Source organism: Chinchilla lanigera, unplaced genomic scaffold (assembly GCF_000276665.1).
Source record: "Chinchilla lanigera isolate Chin_1 unplaced genomic scaffold, ChiLan1.0 scaffold00112, whole genome shotgun sequence".
NCBI lineage: Eukaryota > Metazoa > Chordata > Mammalia > Rodentia > Chinchillidae > Chinchilla > Chinchilla lanigera.
Genome location: NW_004955513.1, coordinates 3026859 through 3049074, shown reverse-complemented (window position 1 = coordinate 3049074; position 22216 = coordinate 3026859). Strand labels below are relative to the sequence as shown.

General features: G+C 60.0%; 1 protein-coding gene across 2 annotated transcripts in view; it reads left to right on the top strand.

Annotated features, from left to right (window-relative positions):
• Vav2 (vav 2 guanine nucleotide exchange factor) overlaps positions 1–22216 on the top strand; it is a gene marked incomplete at its 5' end in the record, with an annotated part of 136079 nt that overhangs the window by 72250 nt on the left and 41613 nt on the right. For both annotated transcript variants that reach the window (XM_005408460.2, XM_005408459.2), the window contains 1 exon segment: positions 18040–18108. In XM_005408460.2, coding sequence (XP_005408517.1) covers positions 18040–18108 — 69 coding nt within the window.

Here is a 22216-nt window from a genome sequence, read left to right as displayed (position 1 = left end):
TGATGCACATTGTATAAACCGATCCCCAGTAGACAAACCATTCTGCCTCTGTATTTCCTGCTGGCTTATCTCGTTTAAGTCCTCGGCCACCAGAGATCGGGGCCTGATATTCTGGGAATGATCCTAATCAGTGGTGTCGACATAAATAAATCTGCCTCCAAATCCTGGGTGTCGTTTTAGTGTTTCTGCTTGCCATTGCACTCCCAGCTGAGCCCCAGGAATGGAGCTGGGCATCTGGAGGGAGGGAGGGAAGAGGGGTGAATCTTCATTCATCTGCTATCTGGGACGCAGCTGGGAAGCGGAAATAAAAGTTGAGAAAATGTCATCCTCTGACATTTATGCTCTCGGAGGCGTCCACAGGGAACCTGAGCGAAGCAGCTTTTGATTGTCATCAAGAGGGCTGCCCTGGGGACACCCAGTGCGCTGTCCTGGGAGGGGGGCTTTGCATAGTCCCTGCTGTCCTCCTGCTGCAGCAGGAGGTACAAAGTGGCAGCTGTTGGGTGGGGGGCTGCCCCTGCCTCTCTGTCTGACCCATGATCTGGGCTTTGTGTCACTGGAGCAGGGTCCTGGGGTGGCCCTGAGTAGTTCTGTCTGCATAGACACCAGCCAAGGGAGCTCCCAGCCAGGGGGACCCAGGGACAGGCACCTCGGGCACAGCTGGCCAGACTGGCTACTGGGTTGGGTTTGCTGAGCATGGCTCACTACATGTAATCAGCCACCCTCAGCTACTGCTGCACCCCAAGAACTGAGCTCTGCACAAATCACCAGGGACAGCTGCCATCTGGAAGCACGATGCTGTGTACGGGGGGCCTGAGGGCCTGGTCATTGTGACTGAGGAGCCCAACTGTTACTAGGCCACAGGCATGGGGACACAGGGACTCACGTGCATCTGCCACAGCTGCCTGTCTTGGGTGCCGTAGGAAAAAGGCCTTTGCCCTGCCTCTCGGAACACAGGCTTCATCTCCCAGACAGGTGCTGCCAGTGGCTGGTGCCAACCCAGGACTCTGGCAGGGATCCCGTACCTGCAAGTGGCTCACAGAGAGGAGTGTAGCAGTTGATTAGTGATGTCTGCCACAGGAGGCATGGGGAGAGGTGGTCTGTGTGCTCTGTGCTGGTCACCTGTTCAAGTCTCACATTTCCAGCCTGGTACCGAGTAACTGCAAGGACATCCAGCAGTATTGTTTAATTTTATTCCTTCCAAATGTTCGGAGCTCTTAAAAGCCAAAAATCACACCGAAGGCCCAGTGGCTCCTTACTTGTGAAAGGCGCCTTGGAGCACATGTGGCTGGGAGCTGCGGCTGGTTGGCTGCATAATGAGCCCTTTGAGTCTTGTCTGGGGACACAAGAAGCCCCTGTCGTTCTGCAGGCTCATAACTTCTGCAAGCCCTGGGCCCACACAGAGCCACCGATGGGGACGGTGCTCACCCGGCGAGAGAGGCCCTTCTGTATGCCGTGTTTCCCTCTGATTGGAAGTCGCTGCTGGAAGCAGAGGGCCTGAGAGGAGTCGTCTGAGGGCTGTATCCCACGGGTGGCTGGGCCAGCACCCAGCCTGGGTCCTCTGCCTGCCCGGGCTGTGTGGCAGGGTGGATTGCACGGAACCTGCTGGCTGCTGCTCCCCAGATACCCCTGGGTGCAGTTCCTCAGGGAAGCCAGCACTGGGGGGCACCTGTGAGTGGGCACGTGGTTTCAGGGGCCGTTTTCTTGCTGCCCGTCCCTCTCCGCACACATACACATGCAGCGCACACACGCAGCACACACACAAGAACTTGCAGCATGTGCACACACAGAGGCACACACATGCATAAACACACACACCTGGGGAACTCCTGCTACGCTGCAGGCCTCAGGTCCAGGCTGCTTCCTGGGGCAGCCTGGGCATGGCTGGTATACATTCCTCCTGCCCAGTGCACCCTAAGCTGTTTCTGGTTCTGTCTCCCATGTGTGACAGTCTGTGCTCCTGGGTCAGCTACCGCCTTCTCCCCTGCCTCAGTTTCCCCATATTCATGTCTGTCCTCCCACCAGGCCTGCTTCCCACCTGTCCTTTTCAAGATCTGTGGGATAACTGTTGGAGGCTTTCAAGGCTGGGAGGCGGGGCCCAGGACCAGGTTGGGGGACAGGAAGGAGGAGCTCCCACTGCTCCTCGCTGAATGCTTCAGGGCTTATTTGGATGAGTTTGTCATCCTGGGGAGACACTACAGTGTCCACACCGAGGCCCTTCATGGTGCCTGTGGGGAGCAGGCAGCTGCCTGGACGTCAGTGAGCGGGGGCTCGAAGAGAGGCACGCACTGCACGCAGGTGTTTGCCTGCACTATGCCCCTGCTGCTCTGAGGCTTGGGTGCCCCCTGGGCCCTCCGGCTTTCCATGTCCCCTTCTCTGAGGGTCGGCACCTGCTCCGAACACGAGCTGTTACTGACGATAATGTCCAGAACAGCAGCGTGACTCAGTGAAGACCCAAAGCAGCCCAGGGTGGAACAGCCCCTTTCTGGGGTAACCAGAGTGCGACGGTGAGGAGCAGCCCCTCCCCCGGATCAGTGCAGCGAAATGCCAGCCTGGCTTGATAAATGCAAACAGGTGTCCTGCCCGCCGAGCGCTGCCTGTTTCCCAGCCAGGCAGGATGTGCTTAGGAAACAGTCCCTCGCGCCCACAGTGAACACTTGATCGCGGCTTTGGGACGACTGTCGGGTGGCTCGTGGAATCACAGGCACTGTCTCTTGTCCCTGCAGGTCATCTCCGCCGTGTCCCGGCTCTCCCTGCACAGCATCGCGCAGAACAAAGGGATCAGGTGAGTTCCCTGGAGCACACTCCGCCCAGGTGGCCCCGTAATCCCCACCGCCACGTGTGCCCTGGCACAGATACCAGAGCTTTCTGCAGATAGCCTCTCCCCGGCCCGGATCATGAATTTGCCATGTGCAGTCAAGTCGCTGGGTGGCGGCTGCTGGCAGGCGAGTGGAGGAGGGGGCCTGCAGTGCACACCAGGGAAATCTTGTAGCGTGTTACTGATGGCCGCAAAATCTCCTTCAATTTAGGTAATAAGATCAGCAAATTAATCCTTTCACAGACCATTGCCTACCTAACCGCACCCGCATACTGCGGAAGCAGGGCGCAGGCGTGGGTGCAGTAGCTAGTGGGGTCTGCAGGTTGCTTGCCTGCCACTTGCAGGCCGGCCATGGGATAAGCCAGGTCTTTGGAGTTACTCTGCCCTGCTCAGTTCTCTCTGGATCACAGAGTTCACCTTCAGGGCGTCCCATGACCCCTGAGGCCTGGCCTCTGTCTCCTGCCTATGCAGTGGGACTTAGCAGGAGGGTGGCCTGGCCCCAGCCCCAGCTGAGAATTGGCCGTGCGGAGTCTGATTGTGACCTGTGGACCAGAGAGACAGGCTCTGTAGGCACAGTGCCAGCATAGGAGCTGCCCTTGCCTGCCGTGTCTGGGGGTTCCCTGAGCACACAGGGCAGCTGGGCTGACTGAATGGCTCCTCCTGCCCGGGGAAAAGTCATATCTTGAGCTCGATGTCTACTGTGATACCCCCTTAGGGGACACGGGTCATGCCTGCAGGTGGAGTTCCAGGATCAGGTGCCAGGTGTTTGGGGGGGGTATTTGCTCAGAGTGAGCACCTGCGTGAGTCCCTAAGATGTCCGTTGCCCCGCATTCTCGGGCGATACAAAATTCCCTTGAGTGAAATTTTCTCTTTTTTAATGTCATTGATAGAGTAGGCTCTTTGAAAATGTTTTCCAATGAAATATTAAACAGAGTGACAAGGATGTTCGTAACGCACTCAGGGCATGTAGAATCAGAGTGTAACCAGTCCTGTCCCAGGAGCCCAGAGTGCTTTGTAGAACCTTGCTTTCACCACGCCGCCCCTAGCCTGAGTACAGAGGCCTGTGGTAGGCACCACTTAAAAGTGACCAGTTAAAAAAAAAAAGAAGCTGGCCTCATGGTGCAGGCCTGTTGTCCCAGAACTCGGGGAGACTGAGGCGGGAGGATCACAGGTTCAAGCCTGGCTGGGTGACTTAGGGAGACCCTGTCTTAAAATTTAAAAAACAGAATGAGTTGGGGGCCCGCAGATGCTGTTCAGTGCAAAGGTGTGGGTTCAGTCCCCAGCACCGGGAAGAAAAGGCAGCCAAAAGAGAAGCGTGTTTCCAGGCCCGAGGCCAGCCCGTGGTTGTGTCTCTGGAAATGACGGTGCTCCTCCTTCCACCGGCCTGCGAGGACACCCAGTGCTGCCTCAGTGCTTCCCACCCCTTTCCCACGCGCACGTCTGGATGTGCTGTGCGCAGCAGCGGCAGCTGTGTGGTTCTCACGGAGCCAGCCTCTGCCTGTGCCCACGCGCAGACCCTAAGCCGGGCTCTCTCCTCCACCGCTTGCGTGTTCTCCCCAGACCGGAGTGTGGCCTGGTGCCCAGGCCTGCCCCAGTGATGTCCAGAGACAGTGGGTCGGCCTGGTGCTGGACGTGGTCCTGGGACCGAGCACTCTTCCCGGGAGGCAGACCAGGGTGGGACCCACGGGTTGCTTTGAGGGTGGCAGAGAACATGGTAAGAGCTGGCCCTGTGTGTGTCCTGCTCTCTGTGTGGTAGGGAGGCCCCGCGGGGACGGGGGCGAGTGGGTCCCTCCCTGTGGCCCAGCCCCTCCTGCCCGCAGGTGCTTGCTAAGTTGCCCCCCGTGGATGGGCAGGGGGCAGTCACTGCCCTGGCCGAAGGCCATGGTGTGGACAGAAGGTCACTGCTTCCCCCTTGCGCGGAGAGTGAACGGCCCAGACAGTGGACAGCGAGTCCCAGGTCTGTGCCCCGCCCTGGTGAGCCGTGGCCCTGTCCCACGTGCCCTGTCTGAGCGGGGGAGGAACACAGCCTCTGGGCTTCAGAGGACAGGCCCCTGGACCCCTTAGCTCAGTGCTGGCCTGAAAGGACACAGCAGTTTGTTTCTGTGGTGGTGACAGCGTGTGGGGTGCAGAGGCCGCCCTTCCCTGTGGTGCCCAAAAGCCGAAGGATCACAGTTGCGGTTTGTTACCAGAAGCCACGCAGGGTGGGGCTCGGCGGGGACAGCGAGGACAGGTGGGGAGGATTACCTGCCTGGAAGGCCCGTGCCCCACCGTGTGCAGGTTGCACCCGCAGTTGTCCCCCATCTCCCACCCCTGCCCCCCACTGAGCCACATGCTGACCAGGGTGCCGGTCACCCAGGGCCTTCAGGTCAGGTGTCACGTTTGGAGCTGTGCAAGGACTACAGGAGCTGGGGACAAATGAGACAGGCCGTGGCCTCCTTTACTTGCCTTGCCCTCTCCTCCCGACTGCTGTCACCCCCTCTGTCCCAGTCTGCAGCCCCTGGGCCGGGGTCTCCGGCAGTTCACATGTCCTGCTGTGAGCTCAGTGGATGGCGGCCTCCTGGCAGCCCCACTGGGTGCCCGAGTCTGAAGGCTCTTCCTCCTACTGGGCTGAGATTCCCACTGGGGTGGGGCCTTCTGGGGGCTCCTGCCTGCAGCTCTCAGAAGATCCCACTGGTGTTCTTACTGGCACGTGTTTCTGAGCTAGACACGGGGCTGCACGGCAGTAATCCCGGCGCTCAGCTCAGAGAGGCTGAGGCAGGAGAATTGCAAGTTAGAGTCTCCCCTTGGCAATTTAGGGAGATCATGTTTCCAAGTAATACATGAGAAAGGGGCTGGGATATAGCTCAGTGGTAGAGCGCCCTTGGGTTCAGTCCTCAGCACTGAAAAAAGAAGTCCTTTTTTTGATTTTTTTTTTTTTTTTTTTTTTTTTTTCCTTCCTGGCTCTTATTCGTTAGCCAAAGGTTCGGTTTCGCCTTCCTTTTTGAAAACCCACCCTCTGAACCCACAGCCCCGAGGGCTCCTGGCTTCTCTCACGGGATGGGAGCCCAGGGCTTCCTTTAAGGAGCCGGTGATTTCCCAGCCCTTGCCCGGTGCATAATGAGCTGATTTGCTGTTAAAGCCCTGATTATGCTTCTCAGAGGCTGATGAGCTGGAGACTTTATCCGGGTCTCCTCTAGTGCTGGCTGGGGTGGAGGGGGACAGGGCATCCCAGGTGTGTGGGGAGGCCCTGGTTGTGTGGCCAGAGCCCCCCTGCAGATTGGGGGTATCCTGACTGGGGGTCCACGTGGCTCTGAATGGTTGGGCGGGAGGTAAGATTGGCTAAAGCCACTGTCCCCAGCCCGGAGGTCAGGCTGTGAAGGACACGTCCACCGGCCAAGTGGCCTTAGGCAGGGCTGTCCTCAGCCCCTCTTCTGCAGGCTGACAGGCCCATCTTGGGAGGTTGCTGTGGTCCTGTGAACTGGACAGTGGTTGCTGGGGTGGGCTGAGTGGTGACCCCCAGAAGATCCGTCAGCTTCCTCACCCCCAAACTCTGCAGGTGAGATGGGCGAAAGGCTTCTAGTCCACAAACACTGTGGACTTTGGCAGCTATGATTACGTTTGTGACTCTAAGGGGAGCCAGGAGGACCAGGGTCAGGCAGAGGCGATGTGTGATGGATGTGGCTATCAGGATGCGTGGCTGTGGGCCAAGGAGTGCAGGCAGCTTCGAAGCTGGGAGAGGCAGGCACAGCTTGATGCACCCTGAAAACCATGTTGGACTTCCGCCTCCAGGTCTTGGGGTAGAGGACACATACATGGTTTGGGGCCACCGGGGTGGACTCGCTGGGCGTGGCTCTCTCCTCCAGCCTCGGTACTCCTGGGTGGAACCTGAGTCCCTCCCCGAGCCCAGTCCTAGCCCAACCCTACCACGCTCTCTCTTGCTCTCTGACTTTAAAAAGTTGAGGTAGTTGGGTCATGTGGAAACAGCCGTGTTAAAGCGTGTGATTCAGGGGCATTTGTACCTCGGCAATGTTGTGTAACCACCACCTGTCCAGTCCAAACATCCCAGACCCCGCCAGAGACCCTGTCCCTATGAAGCAGCCACCCCATCCTGTCCTGGACACTTGGTGTTGGTGTGTTGCTTGCGCCGAGCTCATTTCCAAGCCTTTTCCAGGCTGTGACGTGTGGTAGTTCTTGCCCCTTCTAAGGCCAAGAGATTGTTGCTGTGTGGACAGGCCACCACCTGCTTGCCTGTTGTCACTGGATAGGCCTCTGGGCCGGTTCCACCTGTGGGTGAAGGCTGGTACTGCCCCATGGGAGCTAGGCAGGGCTGGGGTCCGGTTGAGGTTGGGGTGGGACTACCTGAGTGTCTCCAGGTCCCTGGGAGCTGCGACGTCCCCCTTCATTATGAAGCCAATTCTCAGACCCTCACCTTCCAAATCTAAGTACAGTAGGACGGCTGGAACCGAAACGCCCTTCATTTCATTTTGCTGCTTCCTTCAGAGAGCCCGATCTTCTGTCCTGCCCCTGCAGCCCTGCTGGCTGGGCCTGCTGAGTCTGGGGTTCCCTTGGAAGAGCTGAACGCCCTTGTGAGGTTCAGGTGAAAAGGCAGAAGCAGCTCGTCCAGGTAGCCTGTCCCGTTCCTGATGCTGTCTTCCTTTCCCGCCCCCTGAGGCCTGGCCTTGGTGCAGTGGCCGGAGTTCCCCTGTGCCGGTTCCCTGCAGGGACCTTGAGAAAGTCTTTCGGCGCTCTCACTGCAGCCCCAACTTGTTTTGGGAAGGTTGGAGTCAGCTGAAAGGTGCTGGATGCCTCCCTGGAGAGACATCTTGGCCATGGGGTCCGTTCAGGGCATGAGCGGCCCTGAGCACACGTGCAGGGGCCAGTGTGTGGGCACAGAGCTGTCCCTGGTGGGAGGCGGTGGGCACAGGTTGGGCCGTGGCGTGGATGGTGAGGACGCATGTGCTCAGCTCTCCCCACTGCCTCTGGCCTTGCAGGTGTCCCAGGTGGAACCTGCCTCCCCTGGGAAGGGAGGGGACAGCTGGGACGGCATCAGAGGCCACCAGGGCAGATGCCTGAGTGCTGCTTTCCTTCCAGGGACCTGCCTCCATCCATTACTCTCCACTTACACACCTTCCTCCTTACCTCCCTCCCTTCCTCTTAATCTCCCAACTTCCACCATCCATCTGTTGTCCATTCATCCATCCACCCCCACATCCTCTGTTCACTTATCCTTCCATTTACCCATCTTCCATCCATTTCCCATTCATCCGTCCTTCCATCCATCCATACACCATTCACCCACCTTCCTTCTGTCCGTCTATCCATCCTGCATCCATCTTCCACCCTTTCATTCATCCGTGCACCATCCATCCATCTATCCGCCCATCTGTCTAAATAACCTACAGTCCAGCCACCGACCTGAGTGTTGTGAGGACAGTGCTGTTGTGTGGACCCTCTGGGTGTGTGTGCCTCCTCCGGGCTGATCCCTGGGCAGTGAGACAGGAAGTAGGGGCTTGGGTACGAGTCCCAGACTGCAGGCATTGCTGGGAGGCGTCTCATCCTGGAAGGACCCCAGGGGACTCAGAGAGCTGCGTGCCCACGTACGCACCAGAGGCTTTGCCCAGCTCTAGGGCCTCCAGCATTCACAGTGGACAGATGCATCCTTCCTCCTTTCCCAGAGGGGAAACTGAGGTGCAGAAGGACCACTTCTCAGGGGTCTCAGGTCAGCGGCCGTCGGCTTGGGGAGTCAGCAGCCGCCATTCTTTGCTGTGCCTCGCTCTTCCTTCCATCCTTGTCGGCGTGGGTGGCTAGGTGCTGGAACCAGCTCTCGGGCTGTCCTGGGTGCACTGCTGGTCATGCGGGGGGTGGAGGTGGATCCTGGCCACTGGGCATAGCGGCTGGGCTTGAGGCTGCGCCAGAGCCCAGGGGCTCAGGGTCAGGGGCCTGGCTGTGGTCAGGAGCTTGGGCTGGCTGCTTCTGGGATTCCACCGGGGCTCTGTCTGAAAGGATGGTCACCAGCCTGCACCCAGGAGCATGGCCCAGCTGAGAGCAGTACACGCTGGTTCTCTCTGGGGAGCCTGAGACCCTGGGTCTAAGCCCAGGTGAGCCTGGGGAGGGTTGGGGTGGGGGCCCCCGAAAGGAACTGAACTAGGACAAAAGGCCTTTGCAAATGCTGTTTAGGGTATCTGCGATCATCCTGACCCCTGGTGGGCCTCCAGTCCACCAAGAGACTCACAGAGGGAGACACAGAGGAGAGGCCCTGTGAAGACGGCTGCAGAGGTGGGATGCAGCGTCACGTGACTAGGAACACCTCGGGCCACCGGCAGCTGGGAGAGGCAGGAAGGAGGCTTCCCCCAGCTTCCAAGGAGTGGGCTGGGTTTCAGACTTGTGGCTTCCGGAACTAGGAGGGCAAGCACTGTGGTTTTAGGGTTCCAGCCTGCAGTCCCTGGTGGCCACCCAGGCAGCCTGCACCATAGAGATGTGGGTCTCAGTGGGCAGTGAGCTCTGCGAAGGGCCCAGGAGGTGTCCCTTAGTGTGTGTGTCCCTCAGCCCCTAAGGTGCTATCCTAGCGGTTCCTCAAGGCTGATCTACCCTCACCACCATGAGCCCGGCCCCGTGCCCATGACACGACCTGGCACCTGAGTGGCCTGTGTCTGGGAGGGGATTAGCGAGGACAAGTGGGTGAGCGTCTGGGGACAGTGGTCTCCTCATTCCCCAGCTGTCCTGTCCAGGCAGCATTTGGGACAGCAGACTGCCCCTATGCCTGGCCTTCTCCTTCCCTGGGGAGGGGTGACGCTTCCCCTCCGCAGCCGGCAGAGCAGAACAAGGCCGCCTCTCCAGCACACGTCACCACCAATATTTATCTGGGCAGCTGTGGGCCATTAGTGGCTCCTTTTCGGAGCCTGGGAAGAAAAGGCTCGTTGTGTTTTGTGTTGGGGTTTGTGCACATGCAGATGGGTGTGCTGCCTTGGCACTGCCTCTACGTGGGGCACCTGGCCCCTAGACGGGTCGGTAGCAGTCCCCACTCTTCTAGCCCCCCACACTCTCTGCAGCCCAGGGCACTGCTTCCCCTGCATCCAGGGTCTGCAGTGACGAAGACCGCGTGCCCCTGGCTGGCTGTCCCCCTCAGGTCCCTCCTCTCTGCACGGGCCATTTCTGGGGCTGAAAACACTGGCCTTGGGCCTCATTGATGACCCTGGGGGCAGGAGAGCTGTCTTCCCTTTGGAGATGCAGATGGAGATACTGAGGCAGGCATGCGAGTTGCCAGCCTTGTGCTGGGCAACTGCTTGTGCCGTGGCTGCTCTGGGTCCTGGTCCTTACGAGTTTGTGCCCTCAGGAAGCTGGCTTTGCTGCCAGTTGGTAGATTCTTCCCTTCCTGTGTGGCATCTGACAGGCGCCCAGCAGGAGGAGCATCTGCAGGGAGCTGGTGTCCCACTGCTGGGGCTCCTGGGACACCGGCCCAGGCCCATGGCACAGGCCTCCGGCACAGGCCGCCCTCCCATGGCTCGTAAATGCAAGGAAAGATGAGGGTCTCTGTGCTTCCCTGTCCCGTGCCTGTCTCAGACCCCTGCAGCTCAACTGTGGCTGGGCAGAAGCAGGCATCTGTGGACAGATAGTGTGAGCAGACCGCCTGGGACTGCCGGACCTTGCCCCAACCCTGAGTGGTTGCCATGGAAACAAGAAGCAGACCTCTGTGCCGACCACCTTCGTGGCTTTCCCTGCCAGAGCTTGGTGTCCCTGGGCTTGGTGGAGCACTGTCCTTTCTGGCTGGGCCCAGAGAGAGCACCGATCGATTAGTGATGCCTGCCACGGTTAGAGGGGCTGGGCCCTGGCTCTGTCATCGCTATCACAGCAGATCCCCTAAGGGAAAGGTCCCAGGCTCCCGGCAGCCTGCCAGGCTGAGGCCACCAGGCTGACCTTTCACTTCCCAGCAGAAGTCAGCAGGAAGTCGGGGGGGAGGGGACAAGAGAGCCTCCAGCTGCCGAGTGCCCGTCCCTGGACGTTTAGAGAGTGGTGGGGTTCTGCCCAAAGCCCTGCACAGGGCTGGCTGCATGGAGCTGCCCCGTCCTGTCCCAGCTCCCCACGTGGCTCCTCCCCATGGCCAGCTCTCCTGCAGCTGTGGAGGGGACCTGCTGCTGGGGTCTGTTGATTGAGGTCTGCCACTGCCTGTGCCACACACTGAAACTACGTCCTGCCACGGCTGGGCAGGTGTTCCTTGCTAAGAGGCCACGATGGCACTGGCGGGAAGACAGTGGCCTCACTGCCGTGGCTGCCCTGCGGGCCCACTGGTCTTTCTCCCTCAGTGGTTCCCTTGGAGAGTTGTTTCAGGAAATCAGAAGCACACTGGATCTGTGCAGTCACATTGCTCTGCCATCGGCGGGACTGCAGGGCGCCCTCCTCCAAAGGGGCGGGGTGGGGCGGGGGTGGGGATCGACTGTTTCTGAAGCCGGCATGTCCTCCTCTGGGCTGTGGACTCTGGAAACAGGGCAGAAGCTGCCTCTTGGGACTGCGGGCTCCTCGGGGTTCAGCCGTCTCAGCCCGGGTGTGCCCTGGTGTCTGCCGTTGCTCTGAGATGCACCCCGTGCCTACTCTGGCTGGGCCAGTGCTGCAGGTGCAGGGTGATAGCAGCGGCTCTCCCTTGGTGTCCTAGTTTTGTGAACCCCGGACAGGGTATAGAGAGACCCTAGAGAGACCCTCCTGCCTCTGCCCTGACTTGGGTGAAGATCCTGCTGGTCACACCTGGACCGGCCCAGCAGTCACTGCAGCCTGTCCCCAGCAGACCCTGTCCCCACCTGACTGGCACTGGAGTCTCCGCCTTTCTCTCCCCACACACCAAGTTCTTTTGTCCCCTTGACCCGGCTCCCACTTCCAGCCCCGAAATTGCAGAGAGGGCCATGTCACCCCGAACTCCCTCTCCTCCTCGGATGGCCCTGGAGGCAGATGCTTGTCCCTTGACCTGCGAGTTAGCTGAGGCCGGGGCACAGGTCCTCAGCACCGTCACAGGTGTCACAGGCCGGGACTCTGCCCCGTGAGCCCTGCTGTCTAGGCTTGCCCTGTGCTGCCACCATCCTAGGGGACAGTCTCCGGCGTCTCTGACACCGGCCTGCTGAGTGGTGTGACCTCACGTGGGAGGCGTGGCCTGACTGCCACGCTGCGGACACATGCTTTGCCCAGGGCCGCTTTGAGGGTGGGGCTGTGTGCGTGAGAGCTGTTTTAGTATGTGTGTCCCGGGGCCTTCAAGGCCTCCCTGCTAATTAGAAGGCCGCACCCAGGTGTCTTTTGGATAATTAAGTGGGCCTGTGTCCTTGGCTGGGGTCTCAATGTGCCTTTCAAGTTTTCCAGTTGACAGATGGTGCCAAAGGGGCCTGACACCATGCCCCGGGCCCCAGCCCCCCATGATGGCCTATGAGTGCCCTGGCTCCTCCCCCTCAGCCCCTTTCATGTGGGTCGGGTAGGGCTGAACCCCAGGGCCGTGCCAGGCCCCTTGCTCGATTCTGAGGCTGCCCTCTGAGACCATGAGCTGGCCTTACTCTCCCAAAGCCCGATCCTGGCCCCTTCTGACGGTACCAGGCTGGGCCAGGCAGGACCGAGGCATCTGTGGGTAGGGCCACCCAGTGCTGCTGCCGTGAAAAGACCCTGGGAGCAGTGGCTACTCTGTTGCTGGACGTGGCAAGGAGACAGTGGAGGTGGTGGCCGTCCCTGTCCTGGGTCACTTTCACCTGAATTGCATCATCGTGGAAGACAAACACCAGGCCAGGTCCTCAGGTGGCTGGATGGGCTGAGCAGTGCCAGAGACAAGCCGGTGTTAGGTCCAGGGGTGGACAGCTTGCCATGCCACGCCACGCCACATGCCATGCCACGCCATGCCACTGCCGTGCTGAAAACGCAGCTCCCAGAGGTCCTAAACCTGCTGGCAATAAAGAACTCAAAAAGGGCAAGTTTAGTACAACAAAAGGTGATTTATTTGGGGAGAAAAGCTGGAAAAGAAAGAAAATAGACAGCTACTGTGAGGTGGTGGGGCTTCAGAGCCGAAAGCCTGTGAGCTCCCACCCGGGCCCCTCTTACTGGGGACTTGAGTCTTTCCTGTCATCTGTGGTGTCTGATCTGCTTTGATCTAACCTCGGCCTTACGTGTTAAGTGAGACTCTTTAGGTCCTGGTCTCTCATCGCTCTCGAGTTCTGTCCCATGGGTGAGGGGAGCTGTCTGCTTGGTCTTTCATTTCTGCGTCTGCGGTGTGTAACTCTCCTTGGTAAATCCTTCCGTCCGCAATCATGTCGTCGGTCGTCCTTTTGTCGGCTCCTCTCTCAGCCCAGCTTCTCTCCCCTCTGTCTTTCTAGTTGCCGTCACTGCCGTCTTCCCGCGAGGTAGAACCTGCTTTCAGCAGGTTTCCCTGTTGATCCTTACACAGCTCAGCGGGGCCTTTATCCCGTCTTTTCCCTCCCCGCGTGCTGGCTGTCCCTGCACAGGGCCGGGGGAGCGCGGCTGCGGGTGTGTGTTGAGGGAGGAACTGGCCGCTGACCCTTGCCGGGGAGGGCGCGGGATTGGGAGACTTTGCAGTTGCAGGGCTGCCAGGGTGGTGCCTGAGGGCGAGAGGGCCACCACACAGGGACACGCGCACGCACGTCCCTTGTCTCTGTCTACAGTTGTACTCTCCACCCATATGTTGGGCTTGGGGACACTGAGGCTGTGGTGGGCAGAGCCAGGGTTCAAACCCAGTCCATCTCTGCAGAGGCCTCGCTGTCTGCTCCCCGCATCACCGCCTACCCTGGGTGAAAAGTCAGCTGGTGCTCAGATTGGGGTGTGGGGGACCAGGCCCAGGGCAGCATCTCTTGGCTGCAGGCCTGTCTTGGGGTTGTGGTTTGAGTGTTCAAAGGTGAGAGGGGGCTCCGTGTCCTGGAACCCTGGGGTGGGGTGGCGTCCTCCAGAGACGTAAGCCCTGCATGAGGGAGCGCCAGATTGGGTGAAATAATGTGTGGGGTGGGGCCTGTGGGTCAGTGAGCCCCAGCCCCGTGCTGCTTGCAGGTGGGAGGGGGAAGCATCAGGTGAGCAAGTTGCCACAGCGCCCTCTGCCCGATGTCATATGTGGAGCGTGCTTTCTGTCACACCCGTGCACAGTCCAACCATCACCAGGGCCTGGGAAGGTGTGACACGCACAGTCCCCTGGAGCCGGGCCTGGAACCTCCTAGAGGAGGGAGCTGTGTGTGCCAGAGTCTTCTTCGATGATACCAGGTTTGATTGAAATCTGCCAGCATCCTGCATCCTGCTGAGATCTGGAGGTCCAAGTTGGCCCGGACTCTGCTGTCCTCAGTGCCAGGAGCTGCTGCGTCTGGGCTGCCACTTCTTCTAGACCTCTGCGCCTTCCCCATGCAGCTATGGGCGCACCTGCACGTGGGCACTGCTGGGGCCACAGCTCAGAAAAGATTGTCCCTGAAGCCCTGAGCAGGGGGACTGGAAGCTCCTGCATGGATTCCAGAGCCGGGCACGTGCAGCTCCTGCAGCCTGAAGCCTGATGGCCAGCTCAAGTGGGTGTGTCGTATACACCTGAGGACGGAGGTGGGGAGGAGGCCAAAGGAAGTGGGATCGCACTTCCTCTGTTCCTCCTTTGAGGTGCGCACTCAAGCACCCTTCAGTGTGTCCTATCTTTGGGTCTTCCTCCACGGTTACAGGGCCGGGTTCTTCCTCTGGTCCTGGCACTGAGACCCCTTGTCCTGGGCACATCCGGGGCCCTGCAGCTGGATGCTGAAGTTGTCTTCATGGAGTGGGAGCTCCTCAAGAGAGGGAACTTAAGGGAGGACAGGGTGTGGAGGAGGCTGGGGTGGGGTTGGACGGGCCTGTGATGCTGGGGATTTCTCAGCACGCAGGGCTTTTCGGCTTCCTGCACGGGTATCCGCTTAATCCCCGGCCGGTGTTAGGGGAGGCACGGCTTCCCAGCAGCCTGGCACAGGAAGTGAGTCTTCAGGAAGGTGGGATGGGCAGAGGAACCCACTGTCCTGGGGGCCCACACTGCTTCGCGTGGACCTAGTTTGACCTTCCTCTCAGTGAGCAGATTAATGCTGCAGGCGTCCCGTGAAGACAGGAGGGAGCACTGGGGCAAGATGCAGGCTCGGGTCAGCTGCTGTCTGAGGACAGAGGGCAGGGGTCTGGGGCTCGTGGCCAAGTGATCACAGTCACTGCCTGCTGCAGTCCCTCCCGGGCTGTGAGCTACAGCTGGCATGTGGCCCCCGGACTTTGCTCAGAGGCTGTCTGCACGGATGTGTCCCTCAGTGGTCCGTGAGGCTTGGGGCTGGACTGGAATCCTTGCCTGGGATTCCTCGTAAACTCACTTAGAAGATGTCTCTAGTTCAGGGCTGCACTTTGCCATAATTTCAGGTGGGGAAAGAGCAGCCTGGGAGGATCTTATAGCCATCCATCCGCCTGTCCACCCATCCGCTCTCCCATTCCCATAAATCCAACCACTGTCAAACACACTTGTCTACTCGAACCTCCACCCTCCATCCATGAATCCACCACCCAATAACCATCCATATCCCCTTCATCCACCCACCCACCTTTGCCATTCCAGGGACTGGCACCCTGCTAGGCAGGGATGAACCTGGGCCAAGAGCAACCTGGTCTTCCCACATGAGGTGGGGTTTGCCTTGTGTGCTGGGGGCCGTTAGCATGTGGGTGTGGGGGAGGGCAGGGAGCTTGGGCACAGCTGGAGGTGGAGCAGCTATGGAGGGCTGAGGGAGGGTGTGGTGTAAGGGACCGGGGGCTGGTGCAGCCTCCCACCCCATCTTAGGGGTCCCCACCCCTGCAGTCCAGCTCTGGAGCCCCGGAGGCACCTCCCTCCCGCTCTTTCCACCCTGGCTATGTGGCCTGTTTTCCTTTGGCTGTGGCAAAAGGTAATGGGATTTGCAGTTCCATTCTCTAAGGCCCTGAGGCCCCAGAGAGTGGTGGCAGAATAAGACTTTATGGGTGGCGGTGTACTTCTGACTTTAACTCCCGGGCAGGTGAAGATGACAGGAAGGGCCAAAGCAAGGCACTGAGAGAGACGCAGAGAAGTGAAATAAGGAAAGCACGTGTACACGGTCACTTAAAACTTGAAATTACTAACGTGCCTTTCTTTTGTGGACCCCAGCTCCGTGTGTATTAGGAAAGGCTCATGGGAAATGGGCTGGCACTCCCTCACAGGGCACTAGAAGCTAATTTTGTTTCATTTTGAGACAGGGTTTTGTTGTGTAGTGCAGGCTGGCCTTGAACTCACTGTGTAGCCCAGGCTGGCCTCAAACTCAGCAATCCTCCTGCCTCAGCCTCCTGATTGCTGGGACTTACCACACCTGGCCTAAAAATAAATTTAAGTGAAAACAAGAAAATTTGGAAAGTGCAGGACTGGCCGGTGTGGGGGCTGAGGATGGTGCTGGTGACCTGAGCCAGGGTGGTAAGTGTGGGATGGGAACAGTCCCACGGGGGAGCCCACGCTGGCCAGGAGGGTCAGGCCAGCCACCGAGCACCGCCTCTGGTCACTTGCTTGTGTTCTAGTCCCTTTGGCAGTTGGGGTCACGGAAGAAACTGAACCCAGCCCCTCAGCGCTGTGCCCCATCAGCCCCACGGGGAAATCCGGGTCAGTGTGGGCTCCGCTGTACAGTGGGCTGACCTGGGTCCCTCTGGGGTTTCCTGGCTGAGAATGCAGCTGAGTCAGCAAGGGCCTCCTGCAGGTGGCCAGGGTATCGTGGTGACCCAAGGACATCTCTACTGGGTGCCGCTGCCCTGGTTACAGGAGAGGCAGGAGGAGAGGGGTGGAGCCTGATGGGCAGAGGCCACCCAGGGGACCACACTGCTGCCTTGGACACGGGCTGCCAACACAAAGCACAGGGTGGGGACGTGGACCGAGGGCAGCCCCAGACCTAGACCCATGGTCCCTCAGGTCTGCCACAGTGCCCGGTGGGACCAGGCCTTTCGGTTCAGCCTCATTGAGAGGCTGCTGGGCACGTGGCTACTATCCCTGCTGAATCACCGTTCGAGCAAATGTCAGCCTGACCCCGGGTGGGCAAGCGGGAGGAAGGGTGAGGAGGAAGTCCCAGCAGACTCCCCAGATCCCAGATCCCAGATCCCGGATCCAGGGGAGCAGGCTTCCTAGGAACTTGCCGCCTGGGGTTGCTGTGTGTTTGGTTTAATTAAAAAGGACTTTCATGTCCTCACTGCTTTTGAATGAGGCTTTCAATCTGTGCACACACCTCCCTCCTGGCGTTTGGCTTCTGGAGTGGCACAGCCTGAGTTGGGCTCTGCGGAGACAGGAAGCTGACCCCGGGACCTCCTGCTGTCTGCAGAGGCTGCCGGGCGAGCCTTTCCTTCCCTCCACCCTTTAGGTTGTTCGGCTGTGTTTGGGTTGACATAAGGAAGGTGCAAAGCAATTTCCATTTCGGGTGTGTGTGAGAGTCCCACAAAAACAGGAGACTGTAAAATAGAAACTCACCCAGATCACCCTGTTTGCTAAAGGTGGGGCGCAGGGATCCTGGGGTGCATGGAGCACATTCCTTTGGGAAGAGGAGGGAGGGATGTCTGGTTGTTGCTTGGCCTGGGCAGGCGAGGGGCAGACCTCACCCTGAGCTGCTTCCTTCCCCAAGCAGGTCCCTTGCTGAAGTTCGTGCTCTGTCCAAGTGTGCGCTCCTGCGCAGAAAGCGGGTGTCAACCTTATTTGGGGTGGTTAGAGGGAGGTAGATCCATGCTGGCAGGTGTCACGGTGCTGGGTGCTCCCCAGCGTTCCCTCCTGCGTCCTCTGCTGGGTGACTGGCACTGCCACCTTCACATCCAGCGTCTCACTTCAAGGTGTCCACGTCCCACTTTCAGGACCCTCTTGGGAGGGCTGGCACCTGGAGGAGGGGCAGCGTGGTGACATAGGACGAAGCTTCTGCCACCCCAGGCTCGGATCCCTTGTCTCTTTGGATGTCCCTGGGACCCATGGGGACGCTGGGTGCTGCACTGCATCCACGTGGACCCCGGGCTGTGTCCACTTTCACCAGCGTGGCCTGGCCGTGTGGTCTGCAAGATCAGAGAGGTTTAGGGATTCACTGAGGCCTCCAAGCCAGAAAGTGGCACCCCCTGGGGGTTCAGACCAAGCTCACGAGGTGACGAGTCCATGTCTATGTGCCAGGATGCCTCCACCAGGCCTGAGGAGCTGGCCGATGTCCAGTGCCCTTCCAGAGAACCCAGCAGGCCCCTCTGGCCCCTGTGGACACCTTGTCATCACTGTCCCCTTCTCTCCCCAGGCCTTTTCCCTCCGAGGAGACGGCGGAGAATGATGACGACGTCTACCGCAGCCTGGAGGAGCTGGCTGAGTAAGGGGCGGGGGGGCTGGGGCTGGGGCTGGGGAGGTGCCTGGGGTTCCCCAGTCAGGAAAACACAGCACCACATTCAAGGCAGGGCCGGTCCTTGGGATTTGGGGAGTCCCACGTGGGGTCTTGGCCCCAGGTGGGAGCCTGGGCTTCTGAGTGGCCTAGGGGAGCCGGAGCCCCTGTCTCAGCGCCGACCTGCTGGGAGTTGGCCTGGGTGCTGACCTGGGCACAGCTTTCCCCCGGGCTCGGGCCTGGAGGGTGAGGGGGAGGCGAATTCTCCCTCCTTGCCTTCTTTCTGCTCTCTGGGAGGATTTCTTTGCTCTACCACACCCAGCCCACACCTGGCCATTTGCCCATGGGGACGGATGGAGCCTCTGGCTTGGCCCAGAGAGGTGACTCTGACCAGAGTGGATTATGTGGCCCCCACCAGGAAAGGGACGTGGCTGCCTGCCGGAGTGGGGACTGGGCTGGGGCAGGCGGCGCCACGTTCTGCAGAGCAGGGACCGAGGCTGAGAAGTGCCGGGTGGTCCCCGGTGGCCCTAGTCCCCGTGCCCAGTGCCCTGCTGGGGACTCCTCGCTGCTTCCTCCCCCTGTGCCTGCACGCACGCAGGCCTGAAGTGGCACCATGTGAGCTGCCCGGTATTTCCTGAGCACTCGTAGGGTTTGAGGCCCGGGCAGGGACTCTGGATATGGCCGGGCGAACGGTGTGTGCAGGACCCCTGGCCACAGAAACACTAAGCCAGCCACGGTTCAGTGCATCTCCACCAGCTCCGGCACCTGAGGGATCCTCAGCCCCAGCCTGTCTTTGGGAGCTAGGCTTCTAGGCCTAGGGTGCACCCGGAGGTAGGGGGTTGCCTGGGGCCCCCCACGCATCTGTGGTGAGAGGGTTAGTGTGCCCACCGGGAATCTGGGCCCTTGAGGCTGGCATCCAGGGATTGGGGTCCCTGCCCAGCTGCCATTGTGACCACAGCCAGTCTCAGGCATCAGGGAGCACCCTAGGTGTTTCTAGAAAGGGTGCACCCCAACACACAGGGTCTCCTGGAATGTAGGCTCGGAGAAGGCGGGGACGCAGGGAGGTCTGGGGACCCAGGCTGGTGGCTTGGAGCAGGGACTGCACCTCTGCCAGCTGTGTTGCTTTCAGAAGTCAGGCTCAGTGCCCGCTTCCCTCCTTTCCATCCTTATCCACCATCCCTCTACGGCCAGGCTCGGGGATCCTCACGCACCCCACCCTGGCTGACACCACCACCAGCCCACCAAGCTCTGCACCCTTGTGAGCCCCTGCCGTGTGGGGATCACCCTGCAGAGGCGGTCAGTGTCCTGCTCCTGCGTTCCTGTGAGCACAGCCCCTGGCAGCGCCCATAGTGCGATAGGACCGCAGCCGTGGGGGGCGGCGCTTGCAAGCTTTCAGGGGCCACGCTGTGCTGGGGATCCCTCCCCTCGAGTTCACCGTCCCTCCCGTCTGTCCCGTTACCTGCCTTTCACAGACAAACAGGCCAGGGACAGGGGATGCCTTGGCCGAGGTCACAGAGCTAATAAGCGGCAGAGCACCATTTGACCCATCTGTGCCCAGTTCTCCAGCTGGCACGCAGTGCCCCCCAGAGCCCTTAACTTGCTGTTTCTGCTCAGGGTCCGAGCTGAGGTGGGGCTGTGCTTCCCAGAGACAGTGGCATAGTCTGTGGGCCCCAGGACGGGGGCACCGTGGGCAGGCGCCCCGTGGGAAGTATGGTCTCAGTGGGAATCTCTGGGTGCCAACCGACAGGCTCCTCAGACCGCCACCAGTGTGACCAGGCCCGCGTCAAGTGCGGTGGGACCCGTTTAGACCCACGTGTCCTGTGCAGCGGGTCAGGTCAGGCCTTGAGCCCAGCGCCTGTATCTCCCCTTTCTCTGCCCTGCCTGGTGGTGACAGTTCTGATTCAAAACAAGATGGAATGGTCCACGCAGGAAGCGCTGGCCTCTCCCAGTGGCGTTACTCTGTGACGTGAAAAGTCAGCTGCAGCCAGGTGTGTGGCACTTGTTGATAATCCTCTCTCAGAGGCTGAAACAGGAGGATTTTAAGTTCAAGCCCAGCCTGGGCAACTTAGTGCCTTAGCAACACTCGGCTTAAATAAAAAATAAAGGGGAGGGAGAGCTGGGGATGTAGCTCAGTGATAGCAAGTACCCCAGGTTCAGTCCCTAGCACCAGCTCTCCAGGAGAGGAAAATCCAAGAGCCTCCTGAGTCCAACGTTCCTTATGGCAGCAGTTATCGCGGACGAAGATTGTAAATTAGAGGGACGGGGAATGCATTTGGATCTTTAACTTGCAGCTTGGTCCCAGTGGCTCAAGTTTAATAAATTTTTCATGCTTTTCCTCCTCTCCTTTCATGGAAGAACAAGGTTTCCTAGCATCCGGTCCCTGTGGACTCGGCATTGATATTTAGCCGTTACACAAACAGCCCTGACGCGGCTTATCTGGATGCTACGCGGGGAGGGAATGCGGCTGTGAATGTGCCAGACAGCAGCTGAGGAGGTGGCCCGGGTGATGGTCGCCTAGCACATCTGCTGGACCCTCCCAGCTAGCGGGGCACGAGCTCCACAACCGTCCCGATGCCAGGCGAGGCTCCCAGGGCTGCGTGTCCCCCAGGGAGGGCCCTGGCCGGGGGCCGTCGTGTGGGAGCACCGTCGTTCATTTGATCATTAATTCATTGTCACCCGGTGTTGCTGAACACTGTGTGTGTCGGGCCTGGGGATGATTAGTAGGGGACAGCTCAGCCTCCGGGGGCCCCAGGCTCCTTCAGGACGGCGGGGTGAGGGTGAGCAGACGTGCCCATCGCCCCCAGAGACAGGTGCGTCCCCACGCAGGACTGCTCCTGCGCCCGTCGTCTCCTACGCTCATGGTCTTGGAAAGCTGCTGCTTCGCTGTGCCTCAGTTCCCTCCCGTGGGTCGTGTGAAGCCGGCACCCTCCCCGTGGGACTGTGGGGAGACGGATGGCAGCGTTGGGGTGGTGGCATGGGGAACCTGCCCGTCCTCTCCCGTCTGTGGTGGTGGTGGTGGTGGTGGACATGCGGTGCCGCAGAAATCAAAGGCAGCTACATGTGTGCCTGGGGCTTTCTAGCCGGCAGTGCGGAAAAGTAAAAAGAACCAGGAGAAATCAGTTGTAAGAACGGATTTTATTTGACCTGATGGACCCAAAACGCTGCCCTGCGGTTCATCGGCGGGGAAGCCGCATTCTTTTAAAGCTGTGCTCTGTAATATCCTTTTCATGTTGCCCTGGGCTCCCCCACCCTGCGGGCACTGAAGTTCTGCATGGCTGCTCTCTGCTCACTGTGCTGGAGCCGGCAGTTGGGTCTCGGGTGCAGAATGTCCTTCTGGGGAGAGCGAGCCCACGTCGGAGCCGTAACCCTGCACTCAGTATCGTCCCAGGCGCGCCCAGCGCTCACTTTATTTTTGCTGGGTCAGGGCCTGCAGGCTGAGATGAGCTGTGCACAGGGGCTTGCATGCACGCACTCGTGGGCCAGTCACACAGGAGCAGAGAGGGCCAGTGTCCACACAGGCGGCTTGGGAGGCTGCTCAGGAGAGCGACAGCTGAAACCGACAGCGTGCGGGACAGCAGGGACCACGTCACGGCGGCAGCAGTCACGGGAGGCAGGGCGGGGCCTGGTGACCCATCGGTCCCTGTCTGCTGAGGGGTCCATGTGGCCCTCAGTGCCAGTGGACTCTGGTCCACTGTGGGGAGACAGTGACTGGACACATCCAGGCTCTGTCTACGGTGGCCTGGCTTGGCTTGCACTGGATGCCCCTGACTGAGACATTTTTCTGGAGCACACAGGTGCCGGGAGCTCCCTGGGCCACGGCTCCGAGCAGTGGCCACCGTATGGACTTGAGGTCCGCTGCTTCTCAGCCTTCCTGCGGCCGGGACACTGGGATCCCCAGAGGTGCTTGGCTTTGCCTCATTGCCTGCCTCTTGCCTGCGCACCCGGGTGACATGGTGGGGCCATTCCTGGTCCCAGGCAGAGCAGGCAGAGCTGGCCGCATGCTTGGTCTCAGGCAGTCTCTGTGTCGCTCTGGGCCCAGTCCTCTGAGAGCCTCAGTTTCCCCATCTGTGCACTGGGTGCGCCCGTGCAGATGGCCCAC